Below are 14,590 nucleotides of genomic sequence, written 5' to 3'. Positions count from 1 at the left end.
GATTGCTTCCACCCATTTAGTGAAATAGTCTATAGCTACCAAGATGAAGCGATGCCCATTCGAGGAAGTTGGCTCAATGCATCCGATCACCTCAATGCCCCACATGGAAAATGGCCAAGGTGATGTAAGGACATTGAGTGGAACTGGGGGTACATGGATTTTTTCGGCATAAATTTGGCATTTATGGCATGTTTGGACGTGGTGGTAACAATCAACCTCTATGGCCATCCAATAGTATTCGGCCCTAAAGATTTTCTTCACCATGGTATGCCTACTGGCATGTTTACCAAAGGAACCTTCATGGATATCCATTATAATCTGGTTTGCTCCACTTTGTCTACACATCTAAGCAAGATCGAATCATAATTCCTTTTGTACAATATCCCTCCACTCAAGAAGAACTTAGATGATAGTTTCTGAAGATACTTCTTATTTGTGATGGATGCATTCTCAGGATATTCTTGGCTTTATAGGAACTTCATGATGTCATAGAACCAAGGATGGCCAAAAACTTCATCTTCGGTTGCCAAGTAATAAGCAGGCTCGTCCAAGTAGTCAAGGTGAAAAGATGGTGCTTCATTTTTCCATTTGACCTTAAACATGGATGAAAGAGTTGCTAAGGAGCCGACCAACATACTTTCCTCTCTAGGGATGTGATGGAATGAAATCTCATCGAAGTACGGGATCAACTTAAGGACATGCTTCTTGTAAGGGATTAGCTTGTGATCTCGAGCTTCCAAATATCCTTTGACTTGGCTGATGACCAAAGCCAAATCTCCGTAGACTTCAAAAATTTTGATCCTAAGATCAATTGCAGCTTCAATGCCGAAAATACAGGCCTCGTACTCCGTCATATTGTTGGTGCATTCAAAACACAACCTTGCGGTGAAAGGTAGATAAAAACTAGTTAGGGAGGTGATGACTGCCCCAATTCCATTTCCATGAGCGTTAGAAGCTCCATCAAACACAAGTGTCCATCGAGACCCAGGTTTTGTTCCTTCCTCGGGGCCGGGGATGTTGGAATCCCTAATCAAAATGATGTCCTTATCAGGGAACTCAAAGCGTATAGACTGGTAGTCCTCCAAAGGTTGATGTTCAAGATGATATGACATTACATTTCCCTTGATAGCTTTTTAAGTGACATGTTGGATGTCGTACTCAGTTAAAGCCATTTGCCAATGGTCTACTCTACCAGTTAAAGTAGCCTTTTCAAATATGTACTTGACAGGGTCCATCTTGGAGATTAAGAGAATTGAATGCGTGAGCATGTATTGCCTTAGGCATTTGGCAGCCCAAGCAAGTGCACATCAAGTCTTATCAAGCATTAAATACCTACTCTCACAATCGGTAAAGTTCTTGCTCAAGTAGTATATTGTAAGTTTCTTTCTTCCAGTTTTGTCATGTTGGCCGAGGACACATCCGATAGATACCTCAAGGACTGTTAAGTGCATTATTAAAGGTCTTCCAGGCATATGAGGCATCAGAATCGGAGGTTCTTGCAAATACTCCTTGATCTTTTTAAAGGTGTTTTGACAACTGTCGTTCCATATGACAACTTGATCCTTTCCGAGTAATTTTAAGAACGACTCATAGGTGGTCGTGAGATGAGGTATGAATCAGGCAATGTAATTCAATATCCCAAGAAATCCTTGGACCTCCTTTTCAGTTCTACATGGAGGCATAGCTTGTATGGCCTTCACCTTTTCAGGGTCTACCTCGATGTATCGTTGGCTGACGATGTACCCTAGCAGTTTACCGGATCTTACCCCAAATATGCATTTATTGGGGTTGAGTCTCAATTTGAACTTCCTCAAGCATTCAAATATCTCCTCTAAACTAACCAAGTGCTCCTCTTCAGTTTGGGATTTGGAAATCATATTATCAACGTGCACTTCAATCTCTTTATGAATCATATCATGAAATAGGGTTACCATGGAACGTTGGTGCGTGGCACCGACGTTCTTTAAGCCAAAAGGAATGACCTGGGATGATGAAGGTAGGTTTATCCATGTCTTCTAGGGACATTCTGATTTGGTTATATCCAGAGAAGCCATCCATAAAGGATAAGACTGAGAAGTGAGGTGTGTTATCCATAAGCACAACAATATGAGGCAGTGTGAAGTCATCTTTGGGACTGGCTCTATTCAAACCCCTATAGTCTACACACATGCGTACTTTTTTGTCTTTCTTAGATATGGGTACGATGTTGGCAATCCATTATGGATAGTTATAAACTACTAGAAAACCGGTGTTAAACTACTTTTGTACTTCCTCCTTAATCTTCATAGCCATGTCAGGACGAATCCTTCTTAGATTTTGCTCCACATGAGGGGATTCTTCTTTGAGGGGTAGATGATGGACCACGATGTCAGTATCGAGATCGGGCATGTCTTGATAGGACAATGCAAACACATCCATGTAGTCTTGACGGATTTTGACCAAATTTTCCTTCACATCTTCTTGTAGGACTGAGCCTACCCTGACCTCTTTAGCTTCCTCTTTAGTCCTAAGGTTAACGACTTCTACCAACTCTTAATATGGATGAATGACCTTCAACTCTTGCTTTAGCAGTCGAGCTAGCTCCTCGGGGAGTTCACAGCCTTCCTCAATGTCTTCGTCGGTGTGATTGATTGGATTGACAAAGTCATAGGAGTCCATAACAAAGTTGTTATCAGTGGAAATCGGAAGAGATCTGCATGATTCATGATTCATGCTTTTTATTTTGTGAAGGGAGAAAAAAGAATGAAAACTTTAAGTAATAAAAACATTGCCATTTTTATTTAAGTAAACAACACAAGAATAAATGAAAGACAATGAACACAATTTGAATGCAAAAAAGTGACAATTTTCATTAATTGATTGGTAGAAAATTTAACAGGGGGGCCTACAAGTGATTCCCCCATGCTTTGAACATATCATGGGTTCTTTTCTTTTTAAAAAGGAAACAACAAATAGGAAAAATTACTTTTCAAACATCGTGACTTTAGGCAACTCAAATGCAATCTAATTGATCAACTTTTGTCCTTTAACCCTTTTTCAGACTAACCCTCCTTTCACAGCTACACCATCTTCTTACAAAGCACAAATCTGGACATCCACGAGGTTCCTGATACTTTCAAAGAAAAATGGCAATGGGTCCACTCGTCCCTTTATAGAAATGGGCGCTTGTTTCTTCAAATTTTGGGAGTAGTATCCCAAACCGGCACGGTCCTTGTTGACTGGAAAATCTAGTATCTCCCCTAACCTTTGGGGTGTCCATTCTTGATAGCAGTCTAAGTGTCCTTTAATGAGGTAATTTTAACTTCCCCTATAGGGACAACCATTTCAACATTGGCAACTTCAAAGGATTGAAATAGGATTTCCTATACCTTTCCTCTTCCTTCAACATAAAGGAAAGAAGATAAATGACTGACCATAATGTCCTCTTCACCATCAACAACTACTAGCTTATTATTGACCAAGAATTTTAGCCTTTGATGGAGCATCGAGGAGACAGCACCGGCCGAACAGATCTATGGTCGTCCAAGTAGAAAACTGTAAGCAGGGTATATGTCCATGACATAGAATGTTATGAAGAAGGTGTGAGGCACAATCTTGATGAGTAAGTCCATTTCACCGATCATATTTCGTCTTAAACACTCAAATTCTCTCACAACTAGCTCACTAAGTTTCATAACGAGCCCATCAATGGTCAACTTAGATAATGACCTCTTCGGAAGCACGTTGAGGGATGAGCCGATGTCCACTAAGACTCTAGATAAAATAGTGTCTACACATTCAATGGAAATGTGTAGATCCTTATTATGGTTCCTCCATTCGGAGGGCATCTCTTCATCGATGAAACCTAAACTGATACTAGTAGAGATATTGTTAACTATACCCTCGAATTGACAAAAGGACATTTCTTGTGGTATGTGGGCAACCTTCAAGAATTTCACTAGGGCTTCCTTATTTGCCTTAGAGCACATGAGCAAAGACAGCATCGAGATTTTCGGCGTGGTTTGGTTGAGTTGGTCAACTACCCTATAGTCTCTCTTCTTGATGATGCGCAAGAATTCCTCCACCTCATTGTTAGGTAAGGTATCTTGCCTTTGCTGGACATTTTTCAGTTTGATTTCCTTTTTCTTGACTTGAAGGGCCACCATTGTCAGTTACCGGGGGTACAGGTGCGAAGGTCCTCCCATTCCTTGTCTTTCCACCGGTTCTAGTTATATTTACAATTGGCTTAATATAGGATGTTGGTTCTTCTAGCATTCTTTGCTCATGGATATAGACAGTGGAGTCGTAAATCCAAAGAACTACTTTCATATCATTGAAAGGGAACGGCGTTGGTACTGTTATCACCATGGGAGCAACTAGGTTATTGGAGATAGTCATTTGTGCTAGGTCATACGGGATGAGTAGAGGTGATACTTCATGATATGGTATTTCCAAGGTGGACACATCTTCATTGGTGGGTAGACATTCTACAACTAAGATTCCTTGGTCCATTATTTGTTGTATAACATTCTTTAAGACTTCACATTGTTGGGGTTAATCAAATAGTGCTCACAATCGGAACTACAGACAAGAAATGCATCATTCTTCATCAGAACATTTTTTATATCCAGGAAGGGTGTTTTTAGCTCATCCACTTGGGACATTAATCTTCTTCCATTGTCAAATTCTACCATATTTACTGTTGGTTTGTTGTGGGGTAGCATCGGGTTGTTGTTTACATTTGGGACGTTAGGCGCAAATATAAATGCCTTAGAATCTATTAGATATTGTACTTTATAATTTAGGGCCTTATAGTTCTTGATGGAATGACCAGGAGCGCCTAAATGGAACTCGCATCAGTCGTTAACATCATAACCAGGAGGAAGGACTGTTGGGGGTGATCCTAACTCCCTTAATTATACCAACGATCCACATAGTAGGTATGGTAGTATATGACCGTAGGGCATAGGTACTGGATGGAACCTCCTCTCGGGTCTTCGTTGACGTTGTTGTTGTGAAAAACGTTGTTGTTGATACTGTTGTTGATTCTGAATTGGTTATTGATCACATTGTTGATTAATTCGAATTGTAAATGGTTGTTGTTATTGAACTAGTGATATGGCAACGACTTGTTGATATAGGACTCAGTAAGTTAGGGCTCTTCCTCTGACCACAGCAGCTTTGTTTGCTTCACCTTCCCTTTTATTTCCATATGCTACAAAGAGTTTTTTCACAACACCGGAGGTGCTTGTTTAGTTTTGTATCTTCCCCATTTTAATCATATTCTTAATCCACTCATCTGCTAGGACTAGATCGGACAAAACCAGATGACGTGCTTCCAACCATTCGGTCTAGATAAGGGCCTTGAAGATTCCTCATAAACATATCCACCAATTCACGCTCCAATAATGGAGGTTGTAACCTCGTTGTAAGCTCTCTCCACCTTTGTGTGTTCCTCGAAAGTCTCTTCGGACTTTTAAGTCAAGTTCTGCAGCTGAGTCTAGTTAGGTGCCATACCATTATTATACTGGTAATGTTTAATGAAGGCCTCACCATCTCTTTCCGCGTTCGAATGTGGGTTCCCTCCAATTGCCTGTACTAATATGAATATGCCCCACTTAAGGAGTCTTGGAAAAAATGCATTATGATTTTTTCATCGTTGGAATAAGCGACCATCTTATGACAGTATGCTCGCACATGTGTTCTTCGATCATTGGCTCCTTTATATTTTTCAAAGTTGGGGACTTTGAATTTAGCAGGGATAATCACATCGAGGAATAAATACATATCGGCAGTGTCAAGACCCAAATCATTGGAGAACTCCAATGCTTTCAACTTCTCTTCAATAGCTTTGACCTTCTTTTTTACCTCATTGGCGGGAGGACCAAAGGCGTTATAAATAGAGCCCGCTCTTGGACTGAAAAAGGCGTCATGCTGATCATCAATTTCTATGACGGGAGGAGTAAGAACAGACGGAGGGACACCATCGGATGGTCCCACAAGAATATGGACTGGAATGTTGCCATGAGAGGTGGAGGATTTTCCACAACAGGAGGATTGGCGGCAGGAACATGAGTAGAGAAAATTTGAGCTCTTTGATTCATTTATTCTTGCATTTTTGCCCTAATATCTTGACCTCGTGCAATGGCTTGTATGGTCTCCATCAGTTGTCCCATTTGTGCTCTTACTTGGGATACTTCCTCCTAGAGGGCTGCTTGGTTTTGTTCCAACTAGTCCATTATAGCATGTTGGTTGTGACGCGTATAGTAATGATGTTTGGAATTTAGCTTGCTGGGTGAATTATGAGTTTTTGTTTTTGGTTTCGAAAATGCAAATGATGCGTGAATATTTTAGTTTTATGTTTATTAATTACAAAGCTCTAAGTTATTTCATGTTGTATAATGAGAGAAACACTTAATGTTTAAACATTCTAATCAAGAATCAAAATGTAAACACAAATTGAGTCAAATAAACTTCATTCATACTTGATAGGGAAATAGTTACAAGTACATAGAAGTTGCAAGATACAAGTTTAAAACTGGAGGTAAACAAGTAAATTAAACATCAACCCTAAAAGTAACCCGTTGAGATCTGCGGAGAGCTTGGATGTCGGTGATAAGCTCTTCCATTGTCTTCTTACAGAATTTGACAAAATGATAAACTTTTTCGGGCGCGTTCTCAGGGCACATGATCAAATCATCCTCCTTCAACTTGTCAGGAAAGTCTTGGAGGGAATAATTAGTCAAGACATCCATGTTCATGTATTTGTTCTTCCATTCTTCATAGAGAGATTAGAAATTTTGAATGATCCCATCCATCTGAGCCATTGAAGAATTTTCCCCATGGCATCTCTCTTCCTAATATTGGTTGTTGTTTTACAACTCTATGTCGGCTTGGTCATAGATTCACATCCTCAAGTTCTTGATTTTCTCGCAAGCTTGTCCATGTTGGAATGTCTCACACAAGAAGCTTCTATATACCTTTTCCCTCTCTAGCTTCTCTTTGTCCAAGAGATCCTTGCATTCATTTAGAGTGCCCCTCGGCTCTAGGATTTGGGCTTCATAATCCTCCATGGCTTCCTTCTTCATTGCGTTAGACCTCTTGATAATCTTTTCAAGGTCTTTGATAGTTTGGTACGCTTGATTTGTCATTGCATAAATCTAGCTCATAATTGGCTCCTTGTAAAGCACCACATACCCACACTCTCTTACCTTTTACCTCCTTTAGTCTCTTCTTGCTAACCTCGAATTCCTTGTTGACCAGCTTACTCTGGTCTTCCAAGTTAAAGTTTCGTTGCTTGGTGCGGTTGAGTTGGACTCGTAGTTGAGCATTATTCAACTCTAACTCTTGTATCTAGTTGGTAATATTTTCCATATCTTCTTGTAAGATGGGCGTAAGTTAGGGCATCAAGGTAAACAATGAAGGGTCAAATAGGAAAGGAATCTTGACAAATAGAGCTCTTTCTCTTACCCATGGAAGGTAAGGTTCCTTTGCTAAGATGTTCTTTTTGCCCCACTCTTGGTCAATTTATACTTGTCCAAGCCTTTTTTACTCTTTTCACATCTGAATTGAGTGGGTCTATAATGTTGAGAACGAATGGTATGAAGTCTCGACCTTCAGGAGGACTCATCATTGCATACCCCAATTGCCTCTTAAGTAGCACTGGGTTGTAGTTAATGCAACCATATGTTCCTATCAGATGAATATTAGGGAACCCTCCACACCTAGCAATGACTTCCTTGGTTTCCCACTCTCTCTTGTACCACATGATTGAACTGGAGGATAGACAAGCGAATCTTTGGAGCCATGTCAAACTGCTATAAGCAAAAGGTCCTCGTTGAGGCATATGAGTCTTCATCCATAATTGTAAGAGGTGTGCATAACACAGAAACATTCCACCTCTTTTCTCATGCCTCGTATGGAATGTATGATAGAAATCTACGAGCAAGAATGACACTAGGTTGTTGGTCATGAAAACTTCCACGTCCAAATGATCCACGAAATTATCTATACTAGGGAATAGAACAATTCTATGTATCAATAATGCTAAAGTTTCATACAGAATTCCAGTCTCTCTTCTTTTACCATCTTCCAACCATGTTCTTTAAGAAACTTCTTCGTAAGACCTTTGACAGTACCCTTTGGTCCCTAATTGCCCACTAGGTCATTGGCATTTATGCCCAAGACTAGAGCTAGCTCGAACAAGATGAATCCTTCTTCCAACTTGGGGAATGGATTGAAATTTTTTATTGGTCGATTTAGGAGCCTTTCAATTTCTTCCAAATTTGAGGATAGTTGAAAGTCGGGAAATGTGAAATATCTTAGCTGGACGTCATAATATTGGGAAAAGGTGGTAAGTGCTCCATAATCAACCTTTTATGTCAGGAGATTTATGATGTTGCCATATGTAGCTTTGAATTTGTTATCTTTGGGGGATGTGACCATAGAGCATAGGACTTTCAAATTGTTTACATCTAGAATCTTGTATCTAAATGAGAAAGTACTCTTGCTTGATATAGGATCCATGATTGTTGTTGCAAAAAAGTCTTGTATTTCCTGCGTTAAACAACGGAGTTCTAAGACCTTTGTTTATTTGGTGATTAAATGATGTTATGAATGTTCATGAATGCATGAATGATTTATTAGTTTCCATAGAACTCAGGCACAGGTTCAAAATTGGGTTCAAAATTTGGACGTCATAATATTGGGAAAAGGTGGTAAGTGCTCCATAATCAACCTTTTCTGTCAAGAGATTTATGATGTTGTCATATGTAGCTCTGAATTTGTTATCTTTGGGGGATGTGACCATAGAGCATAGGACTTTCAAATTGTTACATCTAGAATCTTGTATCTAAATGAGAAAGTACTCTTGCTTGATATAGGATCCATGATTGTTGTTGCAAAAAAGTCTTGTATTTCCTGCATTAAACAATGGAGTTCTAAGACCTTTGTTTATTTGGTGATTAAATGATGTTATGAATGTTCATGAATGTTCATGAATGCATGAATGATTTATTAGATTCCATAGAACTCAGGAACATGTTCAAAATTTGGGATCACCGTGACGAGGAATGTTGTTTAATAATGACTTCTCTTGAACCAAGGTTCTCAACTTGCAAGATCTATGGCTTTTGAAAAATTGGGTATAAGACATTGCCATTAGAGTTATGGACTCCCTTGACTGTTTCTCTCACTTATGTCAATTTACTTGCCAGGCGACAACTCCATCAAGGGGATTTATACTACGCAACCATCGGTCTAGGTTGGCCAAGTTTAACGTTCTACAAAAGAGGTCTTAGGGTCATGAACTCTAATGAAGATAAGGAAGCTGACATCGAAACCTCGACGGTCATCAATACCTCTAAAAGATTCTACCACTAAGTGAGGTTCTCGTACAACCCTTCACGGGGAAAGCTCCTCGGGGACCAATACTACTCAACCTCTCATATCTCAAGAAAACTCTTAGACTCAGGTGAAAAGTCTATCGCACAAGGCTTAATTGCAATCATTATTACCCATTTTATCCTTTGTCACGGAGCCAAAGTTACATACAAACAAAGAATAACATATACAAGTTAGTACATAAAGCAATATAGAAATATAAACACGGGAAAAATAAGTAAACAAGATAAATCCCCACGTAAGCAAAAATCGAAAACCTAAACTAGGTCTGACTTGCTTAGAGAAACCAGAGATTCTGGGTTCGATCTCCCCAGCAGAGTCACCAGTTGTCGCTATTGGGATTTATCAATGATAACGAAACTGGGAATTGACTATTAAAAGAAAAAAACATAAGAGTCACGATTGAATTTTATTGGATTTCCTCTATGGGAGAGGAGAGGAAAAATAGTCGATAAAACCCTCAAAAAAGGAGTGCACGCAGGAAGTGCAAAATTACAGAAAAGGAAACGGTCTCGCAAGCGAGACTTGGGTTCGGAAGTGGTTACACAAGGGGAAGGTATTAACACCCCTCACATCCATGGTATTCAATGGGAACCATTTAGGTTGTCTGGGTATGTGGGTATTTATCTTGTTTATTGTGTCTATATTCCCAAGTGTAAGACCTCAATTTTGACCCTAAGATCCCTCATGCAATTTCAATACAAGCATTAGCATTGGGATCATACCTTGGCATCCTCCTTACCCCTTTTTCATTGGGTTTGTTTTGGGAGATATCACCAAGCATTATGTGTTTGTATCATACTTGTATTTTATCATTTTGCTAACCAAAATACAAAAATATGTCTTTGCATTTGCCTAACTCTTTTGTAGTTAGGGCATGATCTCCATTGATCTATCAAGTTCATATATAGGGTTTGAGACCCTAATGACAAAGAGTACAACCATTATTTGATCCAATAATGGTTACGATCATCATATATGAGTCCCAATGACCTCTACATGTTATATTAATCAAGTTCTCTTCAAGAGTTTGAGGGTGATTTTCCTTGGAAACCCTAGTTTGACTGGGTATCTTGAGTGACTTCTCCAATAAGCTACCTCACTAATTGATCAAATTTCTCAAGGTACACTCCAAAATTCATCATATTATGCATATATGATCTACCATGAGCCAAGAAAGTCAAAATAATTGAAGGTTAGCAAGTTGGTTGGTGGTGGTTGGCCAGATGAATTCATCTGATCAAAACTGGGTCTCTCTAGACCCTAACTCCTACAATTTTCACCATATGAAAATTATTCCAAGATCAAAGTTACTCTAATTAAATTCCAAACAACTTTAATGTTGAGACCTAGATCTAGTTTTGCTTGTAAAATCATTTTCTATGTTGGAACATTATAGGTCATTTTGTCTAAACCCTAATTTGAAACTCAACTTCCCAAGACCATAACTTGCTCAATTTTTATGAGATGAAAGATTTCCAAGTTATAAAATCAAATTCAAGATGTCTACTTCAACTTTTATGTTTTGAGTTAAAGCAAATTCAACTTTTATGAGCATGTTATATGAGGTTACATTATAGGTCATTTTTTACCTATACCATTGAACAAGTGATTTTTCCAAATTTCAAGAATAGATAATTCTATCATTCTAAATCCAAATGATATGTAATTGGTGATCATTTTGAAGGTATTTTAAAGTGCTACAACTTTGATGAAGACACTTTTCTCATTTGAAGCTTACATAAAAAGTTAAGCAAGGTGGAATACTGAGATATATGGCTTAACACTTAGAAAAAATTTCAACATGTTGAAATTTCCAAACTTCCACCTCCAAATTCTCCATGTTCGAAGCTCCAAATGAAAAAGTGTTGAACATCAAACTTGTTCCCCTTGATCCAAGCTTTCCAAAGAACCCAAGTTCATGCATTTTGGACAAGAATTGCTAGGTCTGCGCATGGCTTTAGCAGGGCTGCATCATTGGAAAGAATCAAAACTCAAAACTTCAATTCACTTTGCCTTGCTAATCAAGCTTCCATTCAGACTTCATTTGGAATCATTTTGGACCTTTTTGTATTTCACCATGGGCCTCCACATGGCCATGCACTCGTGCCATCAACATTGCTAAAATTAAACAAATTTTGAAGTGTGCAAATATCATTCCATTTGGATATAAATAGCATGCTTCTGAGCTCATTTGAACACAACTTTGCGCGCCAGCTTTGCCCCCCATTGAAACCCTCTCATTCCAAAGGAAAACCTGATAAATTTCAATTTGAAATTTGAGTTTGAATCTCAACTGTTGGAGATTCAAAAACTCCAGGATCCAAAGCCTTGCAACCTCATCAATCACTTCCTGCTAGCTTCTCAAGTGTGCTCAGATCGTATTTGGAGCAAGCAACATCAAAAACTGCATAGCATTGAAGGTAATTTTCAGAAAACTTCATCTCTTCAATTCTCACTCAATTCTACTCAATTCTCTCGGATCCTTGGTTGTATGAAGTCCTACCAATGTAGGCAAGAAGATTGAGTTGCTTAGAGATCAAATTGAAGCAACTCAGTTGACACACCTCAAATTTCAACTCCTCATATCTGTTTATATATTTGGAGTTAGTTGAAATTGAGGTCAGGTTCGTGCTTTATGCCATTTTTTCTTTCAGATCACGTCCTCCTTTTTTTATTTTAGTAATGGTTGAGGGTGGACCAGTCCGGTGAGGTCCACCGGAGAAAAAGACCGGAGCTATAGCTCCGGCCGTGCGTTGGCACGTCTCCCAGCCACATGATCTTGCCATTTTGTTTTAATCTGAGGCGTTGGTTTTGATTACCACGTGTGTGGCGTGCTGACTAGGTTCCATCATGGAACGCGCGTTGTAGTTCACATGATCTGCCACCTCAATTAATGAGGGAGATCAAGTGGCTCACGTTTTTCGCTATTTTCTTATTTTTAGTTTAATCCTTTTATTTTCATTAATTCATTATAATTTTAATATTGATCCAAAAAATATGAGAGTTTCACCAAAAAAATTCTTCTTTCATCTTTTGAATTAAAATTATTTTTTGGATCATTATTAATATTTTTCATGATTTAATTGATTTTATGTTTGTTTTTAATTATTTAAAAATACTTTTAAGTTTCCAAAAATTATGAATTTTTTTCTCCAAAGTCCTTTGACCTTGTTTGACCTATGATAAATCTCATGGCTATTTATTTGGTATTTTCATGAGGTTTTAGGAATTTGACAAACCATATTTAATTTAAATGCATTATTTTAGTCTTTTTTTAATTTGAATAAATGCCAATTAATTATGTTGACCATTTGTGATGACTTGTTTGAGTTTGACTATTGTTGTTGGGCCTTGGTCAAGGTTGATTTGACTTTGTTAAGTTAATATCATTGGATTTAGGGGATTGATGGAATGTACATTCCATCTCCCAAAATGAATGGATGATATTAATTTGGTAAAAGTCCTCCTTTGACCAATTTGAGTTTTGATCTATTCCCCTCCCACTTCATCTCATTCCAATTCTTTATGCATTCATCTCATTTGGCATATGATATGTCAAAGTCCTAAGGCTAGTTGATTGAAAAATCAACATAAGTCTGGATGAGATTAGACCACCTCTTTTGCATATTCTTTTTGTGTGTGGTATGTTTCATGAGCATAGTCCATCATACTATGTCTCTAACATGCATTAACACCAAAATTTTATTGCCCGACCTCAAGTAGTTGTGACTTCTACATAAGCCCAATTACGATTGCTTAACATAGCGCTAAATTTGTGACACAAAAGGCATAGCATTCTAGTTAGTGATATTTTAAGTCTCCCCTCTTTCATGGTATTGTGTGGAAACTTGGCCTTTTTTCCTTCCTTTGGAAGATGTCTTGGTTCAAGGATCCATGCTTGTGATAAGTGGGTTGAGTGTTCTCCAAAGAATGACCAAAAAATGAAAAGTAAAAGCAAAACAATACTAACTTCTAACTCATTAACAACTAACTTTTAATTTCAAGTCATTTACTTTAATGTCATTTAATTTTAGTCTTTATTCATTTGCCATTATTCATACCATTTTAGTTGTTTATGTTAATGAAATTTTCACTTTGTCCATTTGGACCATATTGTGTGATATATCTTGTTTGTGTATACTTTGCTTGTTTGTGTGGTCTTTGACCATTAATGTACATAATAACGACAAAAACCCTAAAAAAACTTTTGTGTGGACTGTTGGCTTGATCTTGGACAAATGGACTTAGAATGTGGGCAACATTCTTATGCTAAAGGACTTGGCCAATGCCAATTTTTATGAAAACCAAGTGCTAGAAATTTGAAACTTCATTTGATACATCATTCAAGATCCCTCTGAGTTCATCTGCAACATGATCATTGTGAAGCTGTTATTTTGAACTTGTGACTTGTGAATTCATCTGTTACATGGGCAATTTGAAGAAGATCATGGAGTCGTTAAGCTTGGATGTGGCTATCTTTATTTGATGTCTTGCTCTTCAAGATAATATAATTGTGCATTTATGTGTTGTTTGATTCTAAATGTCCAAGGGAATCTGGGTTTCTATTGACATTCTTGTCTATTGGATTGCTACCCATTGGTCAGGTCTTTTCAACTCTTAACTTATAATTTTATGCATAGGATTAGTCTCTTCATCTCCTTCCCATTTCTTTAATTTCAAAATTTCTCCCTCCCTTTTAAAAACTCTTCTTTGTTTGAACTTATTTTGTTCTAAACTTTGACCACTTTGCAAAAAGATAGAAACTTTGGCCTTATGCTATTGAATTTTCAAACTTTATTTTCTTAATCAAACTTGTAAATAGACTTAACTATACTTGACTTAAACTTTCTAAAAGCCAAAAAGAACTAACTCATTCAAACCTTTTTTTAGGCCTTTGTGCCTTTCAAACTTAATTTTTATTAAAAACAATGCATCCACTTTGAAATTTGTATCACGAACTACGAGGTTTTGATCCCTCATTTTTATGTTGGTACGTAGGCACAAGTCCGAAGGTCTTGTCAAACACAAAAATATAATTAATGAATTCTTTTCTCATCCCTCCATTCTATTTGTTTATAAACATCATTTTATACAAAATACATATGCACACAAAAAGGGCTCCCTAAGAGTACCTAGGACACTTTGGGTGTTAACACATTCCCTCTGTGTAACCAATCTCCTTACCTGTAATCTCTGAAATTTTATT

At 37.8% G+C, this 14,590-nt stretch overlaps 1 protein-coding gene across 1 annotated transcript; it reads right to left on the bottom strand.

The window, feature by feature from the left end:
* Positions 1-467: 467 nt before the first annotated feature.
* On the bottom strand, positions 468-1,112 carry LOC127136426 (uncharacterized). The gene has a single exon (XM_051062983.1). The coding sequence runs from the start codon at positions 1,110-1,112 to the stop codon at positions 468-470; it is 645 nt and encodes a 214-aa protein (XP_050918940.1).
* Between the last annotated feature and the right edge of the window lie 13,478 nt (positions 1,113-14,590).

Source organism: Lathyrus oleraceus, chromosome 4, assembly GCF_024323335.1.
Source record: "Lathyrus oleraceus cultivar Zhongwan6 chromosome 4, CAAS_Psat_ZW6_1.0, whole genome shotgun sequence".
In the NCBI taxonomy this organism is placed as follows: Eukaryota; Viridiplantae; Streptophyta; class Magnoliopsida; order Fabales; family Fabaceae; genus Lathyrus; species Lathyrus oleraceus.
This window is presented reverse-complemented; position numbering and strand designations above follow the sequence as displayed.

Bases quoted from the DNA above. Each gene is read 5' to 3' on its own strand.
- LOC127136426 (XM_051062983.1), bottom strand. From the start codon at position 1,112: ATGTCATATCATCTTGAACATCAACCTTTGGAGGACTACCAGTCTATA.